Source organism: Daktulosphaira vitifoliae, unplaced genomic scaffold (genome assembly GCF_025091365.1).
Source record: "Daktulosphaira vitifoliae isolate Bord-2020 unplaced genomic scaffold, ASM2509136v1 Scaffold_3, whole genome shotgun sequence".
Classification (NCBI taxonomy): Eukaryota; Metazoa; Arthropoda; class Insecta; order Hemiptera; family Phylloxeridae; genus Daktulosphaira; species Daktulosphaira vitifoliae.
Window position 1 is genome coordinate 5,503,797 of NW_026099574.1, and position 24,629 is coordinate 5,528,425.

The 24,629-nt window shown below is 25.9% G+C and overlaps 1 protein-coding gene across 4 annotated transcripts; it reads left to right on the plus strand.

Moving 5' to 3' along the window:
* The first annotated feature begins 1,160 nt into the window (after positions 1-1,160).
* On the plus strand, positions 1,161-23,343 carry LOC126901081 (formin-binding protein 1-like). 4 transcript variants are annotated; one of them, XM_050677297.1, is made up of 13 exons: positions 1,161-1,513; positions 7,529-7,644; positions 9,866-9,916; positions 16,825-16,972; positions 17,061-17,318; positions 17,979-18,164; positions 18,470-18,706; positions 19,193-19,219; positions 21,024-21,148; positions 21,434-21,682; positions 21,759-21,860; positions 22,116-22,249; positions 22,323-23,343. In XM_050677297.1, the coding sequence occupies exons 1-13, from the start codon at positions 1,490-1,492 to the stop codon at positions 22,475-22,477; spliced, it is 1,812 nt and encodes a 603-aa protein (XP_050533254.1). In that variant the 5' UTR covers positions 1,161-1,489; the 3' UTR covers positions 22,478-23,343. The 4 variants fall into 4 exon arrangements, with proteins under 4 accessions (XP_050533254.1, XP_050533253.1, XP_050533255.1 ...); XM_050677296.1 differs by having other exon boundaries at positions 1,162-1,513; positions 21,756-21,860; XM_050677298.1 differs by lacking the exon at positions 19,193-19,219 and having other exon boundaries at positions 1,162-1,513; positions 21,756-21,860.
* Positions 23,344-24,629: the final 1,286 nt, after the last annotated feature.

Consider the following 24,629-nt stretch of genomic DNA (forward strand, 5'->3'; position numbering starts at 1 on the left):
CGATTTTAGGTCTAATCTGATAACGAAAACTCCGCATGTTTTATTCATGGATAGAGAAAAAATAAAATAAAAATAGAACATAGCATAATAATATTAATGTAAAAAAAAAAACTTTTTCACAAAAATTGTATTAGCATTAATTTTTTATAAAACAAATTTATACATAATTTACATGAAATTAAATATAGTTTGCATTTATATTTTACTTCAATGTATTCTTTTAAAACTACCTTTTTATAAATATTTATTTTAAAGGTTTTAACCAAAAGTTTGAATTTCAAAAAATAGTAGATGGAACAAGATTTTAAATAAATAATTGCAAAAAAGTAAATATAACAGGTTATTTAATACATAGAACTATTAAATGCAATCGAACAACTTTCTCAATCTAAATTCGGAATTTTATAAGGTGTTTTTATTTCATACAATTTTAATGGCTCGAATAAGTTTTATTTACGTTCAGGAATAAATATACCTCATTTATTCCTAAGTTTCATGTCTTCTTCTTTTTCCTCGCCTTTATCCCAACTACTTGGGGTCGACCACTCTTATCCTAAACTTCCACCTGACACCATCTACCACATCAATCGTCCTCATATCGCATTCAATTACATCCCTTCGTCTTTTTTTGGTCTTCTTCTACCTCTTTTTCCTTCAACTTTTATTTTCATAGCTGTTCTCACAGCTTCCGATTTCTCTGTTCAATCCATCTAACCAAACCATCTAAGTCTATTTTCTATCATCTTATCCACAATTGATGCTATACCTACACTCACTCTCATATATTCGTTCTTTATCCTATCATATCTAGTCATTCCACTCATCCATCTAGGTATTCTTATGTCTGCTCTATGCTCTTGTCAACCGCCCAACACTTTGAACCATATATCAATACCATCGTTCTTGCACAACTGATTCTAAATACTTAAAACTTTTAACGTAATCTCCTATTACGCCCTCACTTATTATTACTGATTTCCTCAGTATATTCCTCCTATAGAAAATAAGAATACTTATTCCTAAATTTTTTGTAAATCTGAATAATATTGATTGGCGCTTTTCATGGAATAGAAAATAATATCATGGAATAAACTGTATGCCACCAGGCATCGTTTCGCCGCCCGTTGACGTTGTAGTGAATTTTTATTTTTATTTATTTTTGTATTATCAGTATGTCCGTCGCACCCGTAACGCGTAGTTGTCCAAGGTATTTGCATATTTGCATATTTGCAGTTAGTCGTTTGCTTTAATAATAATAAGTATCAGTGTTTTAAATTTAAATAATTTTGATCCTGTGTCATAATATATGTTTGTGTGTCGATTCAGCGACGTAGTGTTTTTCCAATGTTCAAAATCATTGTTGAGTAGTAATTTTTAAATTAGCACGTAGTTCAGTCGTGTGCAAAACAAAGTATCTACTGGGCAATTGATAACACCGATATTTTATTCGGTTGCACCTGTTTGGTTTAATGAGGAAAAATAGTGGAAAATGAGCTGGGGAACGGAATTATGGGTAAGTTCTTGGAATCAGTATTTCTGAACATAATTAATTGAATAATAGAGTACATCTTTTATGTATTACTTGATTTTCACTGTCTAATTTTTGGTCTTTTATCAAAATATACGAAACGAAACATAATTATTATTATTTATACCTCGTTTCATTAACATTGGTATTATATTTTTCAAAATCGATCTCTGTTATTTCTCGATCTATAATAAATTTTATTTTGAATAAGGTATTCTAACCTTGGGTTCTTAATTTTATAATTTTTTGAAGTTGTGATATATTTTTGTACCTTAAAAAAATATTGATTAAAACTAATGATTTATATTATCATGTTTAGTGTAACATAATTTTCAAATATAAAAATTTAAATTATATAGTTGGAATTATATTATGTTTACTATTATTTTATTTACTTTTTTGCTAAAAGTCATAAATGAATAATTTCTTAAGCTTACTATTAAATTTTCCTTAGTTACTGAAATTTAAAAAAAAATTAGTCATTAGTCAATGTAAAATTTACAAGATACAAAGTGCATAAGTGGTATACTTATAAATAGCGATTTATTTTTTAAAAACAATTTTGAAAAAGTGGTTTAATATTTGATATGATGATATGAGTTGGGTTGGGTAAACTGTGAACATATCCTAGTAATCTGATGTAAAAAATAGTTCAAATTTATGATTAGAATAAAATTTCTGTTGAAAACAAAATATACTTGTCTAAAGTCTACTGAGTATAGATAAATTGTTTTTTCCTTCTCTTGTAAAATTTAGTTTTTGGGACTTGATACCTTTCCCTTGTTAGAACCTCATTTATTAAATATGTACTTAATAGAGATTTATAGATACTTTTCTAGCATCTAATCTAATTCTTTTATCAAATTTTTTGAATATTTGTAATATACTATTATTTATAAAAATAACTGACTCCTTTTAAATGTATTTTGTTTAATAACTATAATAAATTTATTTACTTCTATTCAGGGTTGTTACATTCAAAACATGCGTTTTTCACGCATAAAAATGTCAAAATTTATATTAATCCTAGGAACATTTTAAACGTTTTTTAACAACCCTATTTTTATATTGATTCTCTATAATCCCAAGTTTCCCTATATATGTCTGCTAAACTTTTATTTCAATTAAAATTTAAATTTGCATTTCAAATTTTTAGAAAAAAAAAAATTTATTAACCTTTTTTTGAGTAATTTTTTACTTAAAATTGTTTAGCTCATTTAGTCCTTTAGCTACGCTATTGTTAAATGTTTGTGAAGTTAGCACCAGAAGTTATCTTAATTATACCCATTAATAAAATTTGATAACCACATAGGTTGTTTTACATAATTATTTGGTTATATCTTTAATTTTTAAAATTTATAAAATAATGATTTAAAATTTAGTGTGGAAAATTTAGGTTATTACTATGAAATTATTTTATCACTTAAATTTAAAGTAACTTTTTTTTATACTGTATTATAAGAAACTCTTCCAAAACACCTTCCTCAAAAATGTATATAAAAAACTATTTTTGAAGATTTCACTCTTAAAAAGTGCCTAAATAATAATAGTTCTTTTATTTGAGTATCAATTCTAATCTTTAAGCAATTAAGTTTGTTAGTTAGGCCAAAAAATTAAGTATTAAAAATGCTGAATTTCTTTATCTATTAATCTAATTATTTAGGTTTAGTCATATTGATTCTCAAGTTCTATTATACTCCTACATATTTTATTAAATTAATTTTTATTCTTTAAGTAAAGATTTTTGGGAGAGTAGATCTGTAAAAATATTTTGATACATAGATGTATAGTGATATTTACGTAAAGGTATCTAATTGTTACTTTTCAAATAGTTATTGTATATGATAGACTTCAGTTGGTTAATTTTAGTAGCAAGATTAGTATCATTATGATACAGTTATTTAAAACAAATTTTCACTTAAATATGATGAATAAGGTTTCTCTTAAATATTCAACATATCATTTTAATGTTTATGATATATTATATGTTAAATATCACATTAAAGGACATTAATTATCATTTTATTTGACTAAAATTAAGAATATCTAACTTCATTTATATAATGTTTCCTAATTTTATTTATTTTTTTTTTTATACATATTTCAAGTTTAGTCATTGATTTGTAATTTATTACATATAATTAAATAAATTTACTTTTCATTTATGGGGTTTTAAAATAATTTTTATGTAAGGATATTTAGTCCATTTGATTCAAATTAAATACTGACAGAAGTTTTCAATTTTCTGTTAATTATCCTTAATAAAGTAAGTGTTCTAAAAATTCATATTAATTCAATATAATTTAAATTATTATTTTTATTATTTATAGTATACCATAATCTGTATATCATAGTTTAAATATTGTACAATTATTGTGTACTCTAAAATATTTTCATGTGACTACATCTTTTCCATTCTAGTCTTTTATTTCGAACAATGGTTTTTTTTTAAAGTATTCTGTTTAGTAATCATTATAATTTAATATGACGTGGTCATCTATCCCAATTTTTCTCTTTTGCTGTCAATATATAATTGTTTTTTCAAAAAAAATTTATCTTTTGAATATTATGTTCAATAAGTACTATTAGTCTTCCATATTTTTTTCGTTTTACTAAAATAAAGTTATTTGTGACTTAACATTTTTAGTTTATATTCGCATGCCAGTCCAAAAGACATAAAAATAACATGTTAAAAACCATTTTGTTCGTCGAAAGAACACGAAATGGTAGTATCAAGGAATATTTGTGAGTCTGTGTTTGTCAAGAGAAAGTAGAACAACAGGTTTTCCTTGTACGAATCTCGTCTGAATTAATTGCGACTGTACAGACACCGCCCCATTAATTCAACTACCCCCATTGGCAATTTTTTGTTTTTGTTGCCATTGAAAACTATTTTCATTTACCCATCCGCTATGGTTTGTGATTACATTGTACATCTGCAGAAGTTATTGATAGATCATGACATTCGAATACTCATTTGTTTACTCTTTGTAAAACATGTAGTTTTTGTACGAGAAAACTTTTTGTAGAATTTATAGATATTATTTTATTATACGTAAACATAATTTTTTTTTCTTCTCCCCAATATCACCATGACGGTAAGTGTTTTTTTATTTTTAGCGAGAAATTATTTTTGTTTAAATGAAATATCGTTCATGATTAAAAAAATATATTCATTATTCTTTTGAAATTGAATTTAGATTTAAAATAAAATTTATATTAAGAATATTTAACACAAAAAAATGATTAAAAAATCGCAGATATGTATTTTGGTTACAATGTTACCATTATCAATACATATTTGTATAATATGTGTTCAGAGAATATAAAAAAATGTACGTTCACGTATAATAAAAGTATATCTATAGATTCTACAATAAATTTTCTCGTACAAAAACTACGTGTTTTACGAAGAGCAGACAAATGAGTACTCGAGAGTCATGATCTATTAATAGATTTTTCTATTAATATTTTCATTATACTTTTAATTTTAAATAATTAGCCACAAGTGATCAATTGTTATTATATTTGAATTCAGATTAATATTTACCCCTGATTATTTATATAATTTTTCAAAACTATTAATTTCGAATGTAAAATTTTTTATCGATTTTCTATCTTTCGTTTTTTAATTGTCCTAATGACATTATTTTTATGCTCCGTAGTCATCATGTATTAATTTTCAATTAAAACTTCTTTACATTACTCTCAGCTATAAGAAATAAAACAACAAGCCTGATTTCATTTTGAAAACCGTTAGCTGTTTTAATTATTTCATATTCTTAATAGTCGCCGTCGTTGACTGGCTAACTTATATGAGTCCGTCATTTATGAATACTTAATTACAATTATGAAATGTTTTGCTTTTGTATCTATGATAAACAATTGGAATAATATTAGTATATTATTTTATTCTATCGTAAGGTGTAGATGATTATTAATTGTAAATACATTACATCAATAGAACAAGGGAAATATCCGTCATCTAGTTTAACATTAGACTATAATTCAACCATTGCTAATAGATCAAGTAGATTACCCGTACTCTCAATGGCAGTATTTATCTTTCAAATATCGCAGTTGCCTTATACGTTTTCTGTGCTTAAAATTGCATTATTGTGGAATCATCCGTTTAGAAATGAAAAACATTGGTTTATATAATGTTTGTCAAACTTTATTATTTTTTTCTTTTTGCTTAATAAACTTGTAATGATATTTATACTAATTTATAAACGAATTCCGTGGTACAAGTTAGAAATATGTCCTAAAGAAAGTAGGAAGCATGCACTTGTCTCTTTGTCGTGACAAACTAGTGTCTATGATAACTACTTACTTTGATAGTCTCTTCATTCATTATATCTATCTAGATACCGATCTAATACAATGCAAGAGATAAGTACATTTCTCATAGGGTCAATAGCACTCGATACTTTTACTTTGTTTCGAACATGTTTGGCAATCACGAATGTATACTTGAAGAAAAAATTGTATTTTTCTGTAATTAACTGTGTTAAATAAATTGTACATTCTTTTTTATCCAAATTGACATTCTTTAACATAAATATTTAAAATTAACTTTTATTGAAAAATTTATTCATTTGTTCTTACTAGTTTAAAAGAGTTAGTAAATTATCGATTTATTTTAGATCAACCTATTAAGATAAATTAATGATAAGATAGTTTCGAAATACTCTTTTGTTCTTAATAAGCCCTCGTAAAATCACTTGCGACTTAATTATTTTATAAGTATTATATTACGAATATTGATTACTCAGTGTAAATTGGGATTGCGATAATCTACATAGTCCTAAACAGTTAACAGGTATTTATTTCTTTAATGTAATAACATTGGAAAACATTACACAATTTATATTCATTTATATTACTAAGTAACTACTTAGTACAATTTTCAACAAGTTACGTATGTGTTGTAATTAAAAAGAAGGCTTTTTGAAGTTTTAACTTTTTGATATAATCTATATTTCGTTGATTTCTATACAGCGCATTTTGTTTTATATACTTAGTAAAGGAATAATATTTTTGTTAAAATCAAAATTTTAAACGTTTTTTAATAAATTTTATATTTTTGAAGTTCTTTCTGATAATGTTTTTTCGACCTCTTGAGTTGAATGAACATTTGAAAACTGTTTAACTATAACTCCAAACCATTCTTATAACATTATATCGACGGATGAGTAATGATAATAGCAAGTACTCCTGTCTTCATAATAGTTTTTTATTATAACTCTATAATCGATTTATGAACAAACGCAGAGAAATGCTGTTGTCTACATTAATTGTCAAAACAACAGTACGCGATATATATGCTATTTTGATTACAGTAAAGAATATGAGAAAGTAATATTTGGCAACATAATTTATTGTTATTTATCATCTTTTTTCTTGCGTAATGATATTGAATCCTGATAATTTATTTTAACGACAAATTAACGTTAATTCAACTTATCGCTGCCGGTGAAAGCGTAAATCTCGTGTATATATATACGGTGCAAGAATTTCGTCGTCTAGTACAATATTGTAATGAGTATTAACACAGCTCCGTTTCGGTTTATGTTTAATAATGTGTATTAATGGAAAAATATCATAGTTTCTAGAACGGAAATAATGTATGCCGGAATAACGTTAATCTGTAAACTCATTTCACTTCCTGACTTTTGGAGTTCACCTCTATGAAATGCATTCGCCCACATCACCCCTTCTCTCGCCATCGCTCAAACACGTGCTATTCAGCAGCATGTAGGTATCTGCTGTCGCACGAGGTCAGATTAATTAAAAAAAAAAACCAAAATCGACCATTAAACTGTTTGTAAATAAAGCCCATTAGATTTCGTCCGACAAACTGAAAACCCCGTCTGTTATTTTTATTTACACTGTTATGTTGTTGTATTCATTAAACGTATTTGCCACCTAAGCGGATCCCACGTCCTTGATAATTTACTATTTACAAGTGTCTACAGTGACAGTATTTTTATTTTACAGGACCAGTACGATAATTTATCGTTCCACACTCAGAAAGGCATTGATTTCCTCGAGCGATATGGCCACTTCATCCGCGATAGGTGTCTCATCGAAATGGAATATGCTGGAAAACTCAGGTACACCTACTTGTAGATCTAAATAATTAGCTTTATTCAAACGAATACAACAAAATTATCCTTATGATTTTTTTCTTTCGAAACAAAAATTATCATTTAAAAAAAATAGGATTTTTACTCACGATAGAAGACAAAAATCATACTACTACAAATATAGTTAAGTTCTACACTTACAGTCATCTGATCTCTTCGAGTTAACGCAGAGGGATTCCTAACTACGCCTCACAAAATTTTTTCAAAAATATTAGTGCTAATTTTATTTTTTAACAATAATTGTTCATTGTCGAGTAGTTGCTTTACACGAAAAATTAATATTCTACTATCATACCTTTTACCCTAAATTTGTATACACTTTCGATTTTCAAATTGTAACCCTAACCTTTTTTTATATCATCAGATATATTCAGTTGAAGCAAACATTTTTATTTAAAAAATTTTTTTTATATTGTTTAAAGATGCTTAAGGGCGATCTAAAAAAAAAAATGGTACTTATTTCTAAAAGACGGCATTTTTATCTTTACTGTGTTATAGTACTTCCCTGAACCAGTAGAGTTTATTGATAAACAAGTTGGTTTTCTATTATTTAGTTTGTGCCAATTCAACGTTATTTTTTTATTTTTATTTTTTTTAGTAGGTTTAGTCCATTAATCTGATTAACATTTAACAATGATTCCTGAATATTTTTCTTAATAAGTTGTTTTGGGAATAATATGACGTACCTTATGTAGAAACTGATGTTTTTTAACTTTAAAGTTATATTTTTGTCCATGTCTCTAAAAACCTATCTGATGGAGTTATTATTTAGTTCATTCTATATTGGCTTCTAAAAATTTAATTGAAAATTGTAATTATCAGATCAAAGTTAAAAATAAAACGCTACGTATAGTAATCATTATTTTCACGTTTATTTTAGTAGCACATAAAGCATTAATGCATATATGTTTACCGTTAAAAATCATCTGTGTTTGTTTTTGAGTATCATTTAAAAGCTTACCATTAATAAGAAAATAACAATACATTAAAAAGTACGTCATCATATTTGTCATAGCTAACGGGTTGTTTGTGTTTTAAGCATTTTTTTCTATAAGTAACACATGTGACAAGAGAATATTGTATTCAAATTGGTTTATTAAATGACTCACATTTTAATAGTTATTTTCTCTGACTATCTGTCCATTATGAATTATAATATAGCATATTTAAATAATCATTGGGCGTGTGATGAATACTATATATATATATATATATACGCTTGTATGGTTAATCTGAATATCTAATGTCGCATTACTTAGTAAAATTGCTCTAATATTTTATTAGCATAAAAAACTAAATAGGGACGTTTGCTTTTAGTGTAATTTGCTAAATGGAAAACCGCAAAACAACTAACAGACGATCCCTAGACATGAACAGTATATAAGTCACTATTAAAATTATACTATTAGTAATAGATGCCAATAACTCAATGTTTAGCCTGTTGAAACATTAATATTGCTTTGTCTAGTAACTTATAAATATTAAGCATTATTAACAATGTTTTTAATAATTTGCTTAATCTTATTGAAGATATCGCTACTTGAAAGCAATCCATGAACTGTAAATATTATTAAATAGAACTATTGATAAAAGATTTTTTAACAATATTATGTTAAAATTTACCATAAAATTGGCTACTGTTATTTTTTGTGCAACATATTCTATATATTACCAAACCGTTTTTTTTTTATTATGAGTTATGATGATGCACCTACAGTTTATTTTGTTACTGTTAACAACATTTTTCTATGCTTCTTCTTGACCATAATAATATGACATTCCATCGTGTCCTGTGGCTTAAGGTGGCGCGCGTTTTGTGTAGGTATTGTATCTACTTATGTTGTGAATCTATGTTGAAAACGCGATTGCGAATGTATGTTATAATAATATATTTATAACTATACTAAACATACTGTAGCTGACTAGTATAAAAACTATTTTTTTTTTTTTTGCTTTTTATCGGTTCTTCAATGTTTAATTTTTGTCTCGGATATTGGACATGACATTGTGTTTTTTAACGGTTTACATTTCACTTATAAACACTGTCATTGAACTTTTAGCTTGCGTGTAGGAATAATGACGGTTAACTTATTATTCTTAATTCTACTACGCCTAGTAATTTTAATATACATTTACGTGTCTTTTAATTTTAAAATTACATAACAATTAATATTAACCTTTTTCATAGGCGACTGGTCAAAAACTATCAACCGAAAAAAAAAGAAGAAGAAGAATATCAGTAAGTATAATTACAAAGTTTAATGGTATTTATTGAATTATGTGTGAACAATATAATTATTATGACCTGTCAAATTTCATAATATTTTTATTATTATAACTATTTTAATATCACAGTACTGTTATACCTTGCATAAGGCTAGAATTTAAAGTGCAGTTGGGAAAATTTTTTGTGTTATTGGGAGAAAAATTTTAGGTGTTTGAAAATTACTAAAATTATAAATAAAAGCTACCTATAAAAATACTTCTTGAAATTATTAGTATTTTAATTAATTTTTTTCTATGATATAATCATAATGTTTTTAAATTCTTAACACGATAAAGAGCAGTGTAATTATTTATAAGTGGATAAATCAGTGAGGTAACCAGACATTTTTTCGAGTAATGGTTTGAAAAAACGTTTTATTATTTTATATATATCTGTATTTATGTTTAATATCCATATGAATGTTTAATAATAGTAAATAATTCAGCCATAAAATTAATTTCGAGAGGGGAATGCAGCCTCACCATCCCCCAAAAGAGTAAATATTTAAAATAAATTTTTTTTCTAAATTTCTAATTTAGTTGAATACTCCACAGTGTCGGGTACTGAACCCATTTTCATTTTTAGTTTTTTTTCGAGTGTTTTTGTAATTTCTTATTTTTTAAAACTCAAAAAATTTAATTTATCTGTAAATAATATTTTGACAATTTTTTTTTTATATTTTAAAAGTTTTTTTATAATTGAATAAATACTTATATTAGGGGTCATGGTATGCCATGGTTATGGTACAGTGAATCATTCAGCCTTAGTGCACATGTTTAAATGCGCTGTTTTTCTGTTAGTTCCTGGATAGGTAATCATATCACCGGATAGGTAGAACTTTAACAGTGACACACACCTTGACCCCTTTCTAGCTCCCCAGCTTTTATGAGGTTATGAATTGTCGACGGCCGGTCTAAAAATTCTCTCAAATCAGGGTTATAGGCTAAGGAAATTATGAATGAATAGTAGTATGATAATGTAAATAGTTAAAAATTTTAAATAACTCTTGGTTTATCGAATAGCCTAATTAATTAATTGATATTTAATTCATAAAAAGCCTAAAAAACAATTAATGTTGAATTTAATAACCTGATAATTAAAATCCGGGAATTGTGGATACAAAGCCTTCCATGTAAACTAGTTTAGAATTTTAATAATGTAGTTAAGAAAAATCCTTACCTTTCATCACATTCTCACATGGTGATTTTACATCAGTTCAAAAATATTACTATTATGAAATGTTTATGAATAATTACTTCTGTAAAGGAATCACTGTGTTATTTCTTTTTAAATTATTATGAGTAATATACTAGTTCTAGTTAGTACTATGAGCTAATCAATTAAAGTAAATTTACAGTTCCATTGATCGTGTGTTATTGTTGATTTTATTGTTATTTTTATTTTCATAACGTATTACTAAATAACACACAATATAAATATTTATAGATATGACTTGAAGTTAGAATTAATAGATTGTCCATCTAGATCAATTTTTTACATTATTAATAATTTAATACAATATGTACTCATATGTATGTTTTTCTAGTTATTTCCCATTTTCTTAGAAACTGCGAATCCAAATTATAAGTGTTATCTTTACAGAATTCAAAGTAAAATAGTAAATGAAAATTTTCCATGGATTTTAATCTATTTTCGATCCATTCAATCTGCTTAGTTAATTTATAAACAAAAAATCAATTGATAAATTATTTCAACCATTTATTTGATGTTGATCATCTTTTAGTTACCTAATAATTCTATAATTAGTCATTTGTTACGTGAAAACTAGAAACTACGCAAAATAATATTTTAAATTTAAGGTCGTTTAACTGATATGCATGTCATAATTGGGTACAATTTTTATAATAATTAACTGTTGTAATTTGCTGATAATTTATTGTATTTAATTGCTATTCTAAAAAGAAATGTGATCGAAGAGAATAATCTATAATAATCATTATTGTAATGTTAAATTTTTGAGAGTTTTTTTTTTTAATTTATCTCTCATTTGTGCTTGAGATATCTGTTGCCATAGTATGGCTTTGAGGCTAGGATGAGGAATTTAACTATATTCTAAAATATACAGGTCACTGTAATGCTAGTGTATCATATGAATGGTAGAAGATCTGTATATGAGTTAATAGAAGTCGGAAATACTGGTTTAAAATACTTCTGAAGACTCGTTTATGATATGATATTTAATTTGGCTATAGTTATTGCTTACAACAAGTTCAATAGTCTCTAAATGTCATTATCTACTTCGCTTTAGTAATAGCAGTACAACGACAACTGACGATCACTTACTTACACTGTTTAAATAACTGACGCCTTGTGCTCTAACAATATTTCATTTAATTAAAGGCAAATATCCTATTATAAGTCTTAAAATGGATTTTATTTTAAAGTTTAAGAATTTTCTTTATTGATGTATGATAATTACGAAGGAATCAAATAAATTCCTTTAAATTGTTCGTTATAAATACATAATCCGGGCGTGGTGGGGCGTAGTGAATCATTCAGTAACCGCCTTAACACTAATGTTCAACTACGCTGTTTGCTGTTAGTTCTCGGATGGGTGACTTTTCGGGAACAGTGACACTTACCTTACCCTCTTACTGGCTCCTCAGCTATGAGGTTACGACAGGTCGACAACAAATTTTTGTCAAATCGTTGTAAAGTAGATTTCCGTATTTTTGTGTTTAAATTAAACTTAAGAAATTTGAGGAATAAATTCTTTACACATTTTGATTAAATTAAAAAATCTAACATTACAACATTACATGCAATTTTCTTATTTATTCGAAACTTTGACCACCTTCCATGATTTGTGTTATTTCTGTATAATTATCCATCGCGATTTTTAATATGTATAGTTTTACAATCATCACCTGTTGTTCAAATGTTATCTTATTGAGAATATTGACTTTGGATACATTTAGTCATTTAAACTGAATGGTCGAAACTAAATAACAAATTCACACATAAATGATAAAAAAAAATTCTTATCTATAGTCGGCGTTTAAGTTTCATAGGTCGAGTTCGAAAGAATGAATTTAAGACTCATTTGCGTTGTTAAATTACTTATTGTAAGTCTCGACGGTGTTGATATTAACGGTGTACTTATAGTATTCTATTATAACGTTAATTGTACGAGTATAACATAATAATTACTATGCAAAACATACGGGAATCAAGATATTTTAACTGCATACATATCTCGTCACACCAGTTAACTCCAATGACACACTTATCCCAAATCTCCACTGCGAGGAACGTTCTGTTATGTTTTTAATGTAGTTTATCAAAAACCGTATACAATTCTTGAAAAACATCTATTAGTTCGGATTCTCCTTTATCCCGTTAGTCATATGTTTATTTCAAGAGTTGCAACCCATAGGGAAATCCACTCTTACAAAACGCACACTATTTCCTAAATTTTCATGGTTAAAAGCTCCCACGGAATGAGTCATAACGATGACGTAATGCCCGTAATTTGGTGTTCGATAGCAAGGGAAGGGGATACGATCCCTTTCCTGCCTCTCACCAATTACTATTGCCCTGGCGCTATACTGTCTACAATAAAATGTACACAAAACAAACGGGACTTATCCCCTTTCGGAGGGGACATTTTCTACATAAAATTTTTTGAAAACTTATTTATTTTAGCTTAGTGACTTCTACTTACTATGTATATATTCTTATTCGTTTGTAACTAAAAGGATTAATTTTCCAAGACTGACTAATTTGGAGCACTTGCCTAGATTAATAGCTCAATAAAATATTGGCGCTTTTATGATTTAGTGCTGATTCACTTACCTATGGACAACTTAATGTATTATCGTTTACTGATAAATAACGTTCTCGTTGGTGTATTATTGTTTGTTATCATTTATTACTGCTGCTGTGGAATGCGATAGACTCAAACAAAAAACTCCTCAATTGCAATGAATATACTTAATTTTTAATGATTATAGTAGCACATTTAATTAATTATTTTCACTAGAAACACTGTTATTTTTTTTACATATACAGAATAGAACATATCTAACTAACAGTTCATAACTTTTTTTATATAAACATTTCACTGAATTTTTTTTAGCTTCGATGCGAAGCTGAGAAGGTATTGGTTTTACTATGATGTGTTTTTTTTTTTTTTGTGTCTGTTACCACTTTTTCTCAGCTCTCACCGAACCGATTTCTTTCAACGATACGTCAAAAGATCACAAATCGTATCTAGTCGAAGACATTACCCTTAAAAATTGAAAAAAATTCCCTCGTTCCCCGTAAATGGGGGAAACCTCCAAAAAAATTACAAATTTAAAAATCGCTAATTTTCGAAATTTTTTCAATTTTTTTTACTAAAAACTGCCGTAACTTTTTCAAAAATGAACGTATGAATATAATTTTTTTTTTATATAGATGCTTAATGTCTTTACCTATCATTTGGTATTTTTTTTTTGTAAATTTGACCTTTTTTCTGCCCACAGGGGGGGATTTAAAATGACAACTTTTTCACAAAAAATTAACTTTTTCAACATAACTTTTGAAAATGTTCCGGAAGGTCTGACACTTTTATATATATCTTAAATTAAAGCTAATGTAATATACTTTAATTTGAAAAAAAAAATTTGACCTCTGGACTTGTTTTCACAGCGAAAATGGCTACCGAATTNTTTTGAAAATGTTCCGGAAGGTCTGACACTTTTATATATATCTTAAATTAACGCTTATGTAATATACTTTAATTTGAAAAAAAAAAAATTTGACCTCTGGACTTGTCTTTACGGCGAAAATGACGTCACCACTGTGCCGCGACCCTCCTGTGCTGGGTTTTTTTTAAAAATAATTATTACAATAGAGTATTTATAAATTAAATTTTTTATTTCTTCTTTTTAAAAATAATAATAATAAAATGATGAAAACTAATTTGCTTTAAACATTTTTTCAAAACACTTAAAAATAACCGATTTTAATAGCTTTTCTTGCAAAAATTTCAATGGATCAATAACAATTTTAAAGCGAGTACTTGTTGAATTACATATTTTGAGTGGGTCTGTAGTGTGATTGGATTATGCATTATAATTTATAAATATACACCACTACAAACTGTATTCATTCTACTTACATGCCTATTGTATGTATTAAAATGCTTGATAACCAATAAGTAGTAAGGCTAACATTTATATTGACCTATTACATTTAAAAAAAAAAAAATCTGAAAGACTTATTTATTGAAAATATTAATTAAAATATTTCGTTTTTAATATTAAAAAACAAATAATAAAAAAACCCAGCACAGGGGGGTCGCGGCACAGTTGTGACGTGGTATAGTTGGATCAAGTATAATGATATCTGACAGTGATTAAAATCACTATCAAAAATAAACGCTTCGATGCAAATCTTTAGATAGTGTTTAATTTTAAAAAAATTGGTGTTTTATTCCAAAAGCTACTTGATCTGCTGGTTCCTTATTAATATCTCGAATAGATAAAGTATGTCGAATGAAAAAGGGTTTATTCAAAAATATTATTTCTCATAAAAAAATTGTGTGGATCCATAAACTTTTCAATAAGTTATAGCATTATAAAGTTAAATATAATATAAATAATAAAATCGAGAATTTTCACACGAAAATAGCATTCAGTAGTCATTTTCGCCGTAAAGACAAGTCCAGAGTTCAAATTTTTTTTTTTCAAATTAAAGTATATTACATAAGCGTTAATTTAAGATATATATAAAAGTGTCAGACCTTCCGGAACATTTTCAAAAGTTAAGTTGAAAAAGTTAATTTTTTGTGAAAAAGTTGTCATTTTAAATCCCCCCCTGTGGGCAGGTTAAGTGTCAGATTTACAAAAAAAATATACCAAATGATAGGTAAAGACATCAAGCATCTATATAAAAAAAAATTATATTGATATGTTCATTTTTGAAAAAGTTACGGCAGTTTTTAGTAAAAAAAATTGAAAAAATTTCGAAAATTAGCGATTTTTAAATTTGTAATTTTTTTGGAGGTTTCCCCCATTTACGGGGAACGAGGGAAATTTTTTCAATTTTGAAGGGTAATGTCTTCGACTAGATACGATTTGTGATCTTTTGACGTATCGTTGAAAGAAATCCGTTCGGTGAGAGCTGAGAAAAAGTGGTAACAGACACAAAAAAAAAAAACACATCATAGTAAAACCAATACCTTCTCAGCTTCGCATCGAAGCTAAAAATATAATTTATAAATGGTCTATACATACATATATTGTTTTTAAAAAATTACAGTGAAATTATTAATTGTGTCAAAAGTTATAAGAATTGTAAGTTCTACCCGGTACATGCTACATGTTTATATATGTATTAAATTTGTATATAAATGTAGTATTATGTAATTAGTTATTATACATTAGATGCAACTAGTTGTGCAATGAGATACTTGGTTAAATTCCCACGTTTTCTACACTAGACTCAAACAATAAAAGTCCGTTATAAATGATAAACTTCAAAGAACTGTCGCTTTCTTTGAGATTATTCAAGCTAATAATAATAATCCTACATAGATCTCTATACGAAATTTTTTGTAGACAATTAAATTAAAATTTGGTATCAGCTTTGTCTATCTAGGGGTGAGAAAATCCCGAAAGTATAATAGTGCAGCTTTGTATTCTATTGTGTTATATCTTCTGGTATTATTAATTTATTGTATAGAAACGCCAGTACGTATGAAGTACGAAACAAAAAATATTAACACTCGTAATAAATTTAAGGTCATTTTCTTTAGACGACCATTGAATACCTATTGTTGTCTAGCCTCTTCATTGATACTGTTAACGATACTCAATTGTATCTTTTCTATTTTTGCTTTAAATTTAACGTCGATTTATTATTTTATTTAACAGGTATAGTACGTGTAAAGCGTTCAAGGGAATGCTGTGCGAAGTAAACGATTTAGCGGGACAACACGAAGTAATCGCCGAAAATCTTCAGTCTGATGTGATCAGGGAAATAAATTTCCTAGTAAAAGATATCAAAGAAGAAAGGAAAAAGGTAATCCCTCTCTGCAATCTAAAGTGTTTGTTAAGATTGTATTTGAGGTCTATAAGCTATATAACATTGTGTTCTTGGTACACCTTAGTTACTTCAAGACAGCGCCAAGTATGTCGCCATGATCAACAATCAAGTGGCTTCATTGGAACGTTCACGAAAAAATTACGAGAAAGCATTTAAGGAGGCTGAAAGAGCTCTAGACAATTTTCAACGAGCCGATGCTGATTTAAACTTATCCCGAGCTGAAGTTGAAAAACAGAGAATGAATATGGCAATAAAAAATCAACATTGTGAAGAATCCAAAAATGAATATGCTAATCAGTTACAAAAGACTAATGAGCTTCAAGTTAGTATAGTTACTTATTATATTCAAATAAATGCCGTGTTTGGCCTCTCATTAAAATTTTTTTGGTTTAACTAAACACATGGCTATTAGAAGAATCGTCTGTATTATCTAATTGGAACAAATGAATCTTAATTGATTTCTAAAGTGTAAATTCTATAAATCGAAGCTGTAAAAACGTTTGAGTATTCGTTGCTCAATAGAAATACTTAACTATTATCTATTTTGGACATTTTTCAAATAAACAATTCTATTTAAACAATAGATTGTTTACTTTAAAAAATATTTTTTATGTATTATTCTTAATAATTACCTAAAGATATTATTACCTAAAATAATTATTAATTTTTTTTTTCTTAATTCTGAGTTAATACGATTTATTTACCTACTGGAAATACATCGTTTCTTAAATAAGCATTGATATTTAAAAACAAAATAAATCCCCGTACAATAACTGTAAAATGAGTAGGTAGACTTGCGTAGTTATTGAATCAATGAATAAAAATTATCAAGGGAGTGTTCTTAATAATTCTGGTGGGCTGACACTTTTTAGCGTTACTGCCCCCATTCTCCAGGTGTCCTCCGGATTAATGCTCTTGATTCCTATCATTATTGATAATTTACTTTTAATTTTTACTTATTTTAAAATACTTTTTATTACAGAGTCAACATTATAAAGCTTTAATGCCCGAAGTGTTTAGGCAGCTGCAGGAACTCGACGAAAAACGAATACGCAATGTTAGACATTTTATGGCACATTCAGCAGACGTCGAACGCAATGTTTTTCCAATTATTAATAAATGTTTAGATGGAATTATCAATGCAGCCAATCAAATCAATGAAAAACAAGTAAATATTTTATTTTAATTGACAAAACTATAAAATCATTTTCAAACCTTTTTTAAATATAAAATTATGCTTCATTAAATAATAATGAATCATACATTGTTACAAATTATAGATGAACTTTTTATTTTTTCTATAAATTTTTTTTCTTTGTGCATTTTGACGTGAATCGACTAAACATTATTTAGTAGATAAAACTAAGAAATATAATTGTTTTTTAAAACAANTGAATCGACTAAACATTATTTAGTAGATAAAACTAAGAAATATAATTGTTTTTTGTAACAAGTTTGTTTTCAAACTTTTAGGATACTATTTTAGTAATAGAAAGATATAAATCTGGCTTCGAACCACCAGGAGATTTTCCATTTGACGATTTAAGCCGCGGTGGTGAATCTACTCCACTTGTTATTTCTGGTGGTCATACGACATTATCATCAGGTAATGGTGCCCACAGGACGGATTCAATGACCGTCAAGGGCACTATGTCGGCGGGCAAACTGAAAAAACGTGTGGGCCTATTTGCCATATTTAGCTCCAACAAGGTACATATACAAAAGCATTATTAAATATTATGTCACTTATCTTACATGGTTATGGTTAAATAATATTCTAACATAATTTTTCTTTATTATGTTCAAAAAAAAAAAATATGCGAAACACCTTTCTTCTTGATTTATCAATTTTCCTGTAAGTAATATATTTGAAAAAAAATCGTTTATATTGAAATTATTCATAACACATTGCTTTTCAATTTTTTATTTAATAATTGTTGCTTTATTACACGTATTTATTATAAATATGTAAATATTGTACAAAGAATCACAGTTATAATCCTATATGACTTAATAATTTCTATTTAATATTTATCACTCATTGAGTAAAATAAATCTGTTTTATTAATCCATTATACCGCTTACAGACATTTTACACACATATTAACGATATATTATTTAAATTATCATTATTAATAAAAATAAATTATGCTTGGTTTAATCACGCTATGCTTATATTTTACATGCACACGGAAGTTAATGGATGTTTGCAGTTCAGTTAAGGTATAAAAAAATTTTGGATTTTTTTTTTATTTATTTTGGAATGTAAATGTTCTGTGTGGGTTGTTTTTCAGACTGCACTAATAGTTATTGTTATATTTATATATATATATATATATGTATAATTTTTACTAACAGATGTAACTTAATTAATAATTAGAGATAATTAATCAAAAATATGCTTTTAACATAGTCTAAGAATGTAATAATTATTTTTGAAAAAATCACTATGAAATTATAACAATGTAAAAAGTTATTAAAGTTCTTAGATCTGATCACTATGTTTATAATGGTCTATGATGTTTTGATAAACTTAATAACTTTTGATTTACTGAATATTTTACATCATATTTTATATTATACTTAAGGATTATGAAAATATCATTAGAAATAATATTTCTTTAATTTATTGAAAAACAGTATATATTCTTTAGAGTATATCTTTTTAGAGTAGATGATATGGGAGATCATGTCAATTGGAAGTTTAGGATAAGGGTGGCCGACCCCAAGTAGTTGGGATTATGGCAAGGAAAAAGAAGAAGATAAAATATGTAAAAAAAAAAAAAAAACATTAAGAAAAAATTTGATTATAAAATATTTTATCAATATTCAGTAGAAAATTTTTAATTTCCTCAAAAAAATATCTGGATATATCTTCTAAGTATTTCACAAAATAAAAAAATATTATTTTTGATGATATTTTTATAGTTCTAAAATATAATATTAATTTTAAAAAATATATATGTAACACCGAATATTAATCTACTATAGATTGAATATTATTAAATTTGTCATAACAATATGGACCATCTGCATGTATATATAGAGTGTTTAGTAAGTAAAAAAAAAGGTCTAGGTTTTCATTGTTCCTAACAATTGACCTGTTGCATTACATTTTTAACATTCTGTATATAATATTTATATATTTAATATCATAGTTTTTTCTCTTAATGCTAAGGTCACCCAAACGTGTTGATGATCGATTATTGTACATATTAAATAACATAAATATACTATAATGAATCGCTACCCAGACAACAACACTTATTTCTAAAAGCACATTTTTCAAGAAATCCAAAAATGAAACATAATGTCTTATATAAAACTAATAGATATTATCACTTTTATTAGATTTATAAGTTTACCAGTTTAACACGTTACAGAAATAGTCTTAATAATTTATGTTTCTTGTAGAATTACCATCATTTCTGTAATAAAAAGTACAAATTACACTGTATACACATGAGTCATGATGATTTTCAAACCAATAGCTTTTGATCTAATTATCATTTTGCTTAAATATATATATATATATATTTTAATTAATTATTAAGATAGAGAAATAGTCTTTTTAATCCTCATGATTAATTTGTTATATATCCGATATTATTAATTTAATGTACATATTATTGTCTAAATTAGTGAATATGCTATAGCTAAGTGACATTGTAATTTTTTTAATGCAAACAAAATAACTTTTTAGCTTATCACTTGTTCATAATTTTATTGCCTTAAATTAAATGTATATAATATATACAAAGTAGAAAAGTATAATTTATATAAAATGATTATTGTATACTAAAATTTCAACCGTTAATGTAAACTTAAAAATAATAAACATAGACCAATAATAATATTGGTTAGTTTGGGTTGAATTGTAAGCAATGCATAATTTTCATTTTACTCATAACATATCATTAGCATTAAAAATCACTGATTATACATACATCACACAGACACATACATTTAACACTATTCATTAATTATTATTGTTTATTTTAATAATAAATTTTAATGTAATTAACAGAATAATCTTTCAAATTCTGGTGATAAGGATGACTATAGTGAACTTCCCCCAAATCAACGTAGAAAAAAAATTCTTCAAAAACTAGATGAAATACAAGCAAAATTACATCAAGAAATAGCAGCTAAGTATGATAGTCCATTTTAAAATTAATATTTATTTATGTTACCAAAAATGTTTATAAGTTTTTCTAAAATGATAAACAAATGCAATGATAGAAATTCATATAAATGTTAAATAATTAATTATTCCACTTTAAATAATATTGTTAATATTTATTAGTTAATGTTATAATGTTTTAACCATAATAGAAATTTTAAATCTTTTCAAAAAAATGAAATCATTATCTAATTCAACATTTTGGAATTCACATGCTTGTCTTTATATTTATCATAAATTTATAAATTATATAGAGATGGCTTAATGAAAATGAAAGGTGTTTATGAATCTAATCCAGCCTTAGGAGATCCTATGTCTACTGAGGGTCAATTAAGTGAATGTTCTCAGCGTATTGATAAATTAAATTTAGATATGACTAAATATCAAGGGCTTCTCCAAGAAGTTGAATGTAATGGAGGAAGTCCTGCGGGTAATCGAAAATATGAGCCAACAGAACAAAATGGAATTGGAAATGGTAGCACTAATAACCTCTCAAATCATAAGTAAGAAAATATAATTAAAAACTTTTTTTTTTAATTTAATTGATGGGTTAATAACAGAATTTCTTGTTATTAGTAGGTTAAATGTACCAGATGGTAAAGCACCTTTAGGTGAAGATGAATCTTTAAGTCGTTCAGCATCAGATTCTAGTGTTTCCACACCAGCTGTAGGATTAAATAAGTAAATTAATTTTTATTTTTATTAAAAAAAAAAAACGAGCTTAAAAACTCATTAGATATATATATAAATAAAGCAGTGTAAAAACTTGTTTTGTTAGAAAAAGTAAATACACTATATACCTAGTTAAAAACAATTGTTAATTTCAAATTTTAATTAATTAGTAAATGTTGAATCATTGGTATATTTAAGATCATTAAATCAAAAGTTATTATGGTATAAAAATGAGGGTTCTACTAACAAATATCATTTTTTCAGTAGTCGGTATGCTGGTGAAACTGTTAGTTTAGGTGCATCTCGACATTCATTAATGAGCAATGAAGATGTACCATACTATGACCTTCATGATTTACCACCATTAGGCACGTGTACTGCTCTCTATGCATTTGAAGGTAATATTAATATTAATTAAAATGAATTTTTGCTTATGAAAGAAATTATATTTTATTGATTCATTATTAATAGCTACTAGTGAAGGTTCAATACCAATGTTTGATGGAGAACAACTACTTATAATTGAGCAAGATCAAGGAGATGGATGGACCCGTGTAAGACGTCAACCTCCTAATGTAGAAGAAGGATTTGTACCAACTTCCTATATTTCCATACACTCTAGCTGAATGAAATTCAATACTTTGAAATCTTTTGGCATACTTTGACCTTAGAATCAGCAAATACTGTACATTTTAACTCTTGTTTCCCCAATATTTTTAATTAGTTTATTTATTAGGTTGTGAAAAGTGCCAATTTTTAACAAAATGCAATTCATTTGTACTGTGCTCAAGCTTATGTAGATTTTAAATATTTTATTTTATTTTATCATCAAAATAATCAAATAGTACTATTCAAAATGAACTAATGGTATATTAACTTTACTTGACATCAAAAGTTTTTTTTCGTATAATGTGCTTTTCCTCATCCTGAAATTAATGATTAAGGATGTTTAAAAATACACATGTGTTATTTCAATTCAGTGTCTCCGTCCACCTTATTATTACTTAGTTTAGTTTTAATACTTGTTTTTTTTAACACTTCTGTTTTTGTTTTGTCTACATTACAAATTTCATTACAATTAATATTATACAATTTAAAAAAATATGAACTAGTAGTGATAATTTATTTTACAACAATTTATGTGTTCTTTAAAGTCATTATTTATGTTGTGCTTCAACGAAAGTTTGGTTGTGTTTTTTCATTTACTTATAATAAATATATACATGTATTTATATATTTTACTATTATAAATATAATGTAAAAATAATTTCTTTACTTTGTTGATATAATTAAATTTGTTCAAAAATATTATTTAAGTAATTGTCCCTACTTTAAAGATTTCTTGAACAAAATTAACAGACTTTGCTAATAAATAGCATATTTAAAGATTTAAAGATTTGTATGTATATTTCTTTTTTCTTATTGTTATTTTTATTATTATTATTATTATTATTACTATTATTATCATTATACTATTATTATTATTATTATTTATACTGCTTAACAAATTTTGCATTTTATTTATTTAATATCAACTACTATTGAGAGTGAGTTAATCAATTATTTAAATTTAACTATTTATTGTAATATTAAATGAATTAGAATATTATCTCATTCATTAGTGAAACATGTGCTATAAATATCCATAATCTATCTAAATAAAAAATGTTGTATCAAACTTGTTGAAAAATTAATGTTATTTTTAAACTTAGCAAATTGTTTGCAGTTTTTATGAATTAATAATTAAAAATGTTACCAAATAGGTATTTTAGATTAATAAAAAAATACATGTATATTAAAAAAAAAGAAATGTCTCATTACTTTCACCCATAATTATTTTTATTTTATTTATATGGATAATAAAATAAAATAATATATTTTTCGATCAGTTTATAATATTTATAATTTTTTTACAAAATATTTGAGTATTTGTTTAAAAAAGATCAATTATAAATAATGTTCTATGACTGAAATTTTCAATTTTATTTTAAAGAAGTGTTGGTAATATACTGTAATAATTAAAACTGTTATTAGAACAAAAATTATTTATTAATGAAAATTTAACTGCATTATCTAAATTAATAAAAGCATTAAAAAAAATATTTTTCTTTGAAGATTAAGTTATTAATTTTATTTTAATGCAATGCAATCATTTATAAAAATTATCATGTTTATTAAACATTAAATTTTCAAGCTTTATTATTTTGTATCCAAGTTGTATTTAAGAGAGATAAGGGTGTGGAAACTTGAAAAAGATAATTATTTTATTAAGACACAATTTAAAATAATGAAATACTTTTCTTATTTATTACCACTGCAAGAAAAAGTCCCAAGAACACTTCTTAAAATTCATGTATCTATTTAAAATAAAATTTTACTGTCTTATTTTTCTAATTATAAGAGTCATTAGCTGCTGTAAGAATTATGTCCAAAAAAGTTTCCTTTTTATTTATTTTACGACAAAATAGCTTATAACTAGTTAATTTATGTTCTATTCCTACTGGACGACTGGTTTTCATTTTTATTACTATCTTATTGCATTACTATTTAAAAAAGTGTAAAAAACAACATTTTACTTGGAATAATTTAGATAAGTAATAGAATTTAGAATTTTCTAAAATATAAATATCTTCACCACCGGAAATTTAATAAACAAATGTAATCATTGATTTTTTAATAATTTCACAATAATTTATACTACAATATTTGTTGTCAGTCCTAATTTTAATTCGGATTTAAGTGTATCTAAATGTCATCTTTAATGACAACATACATAAT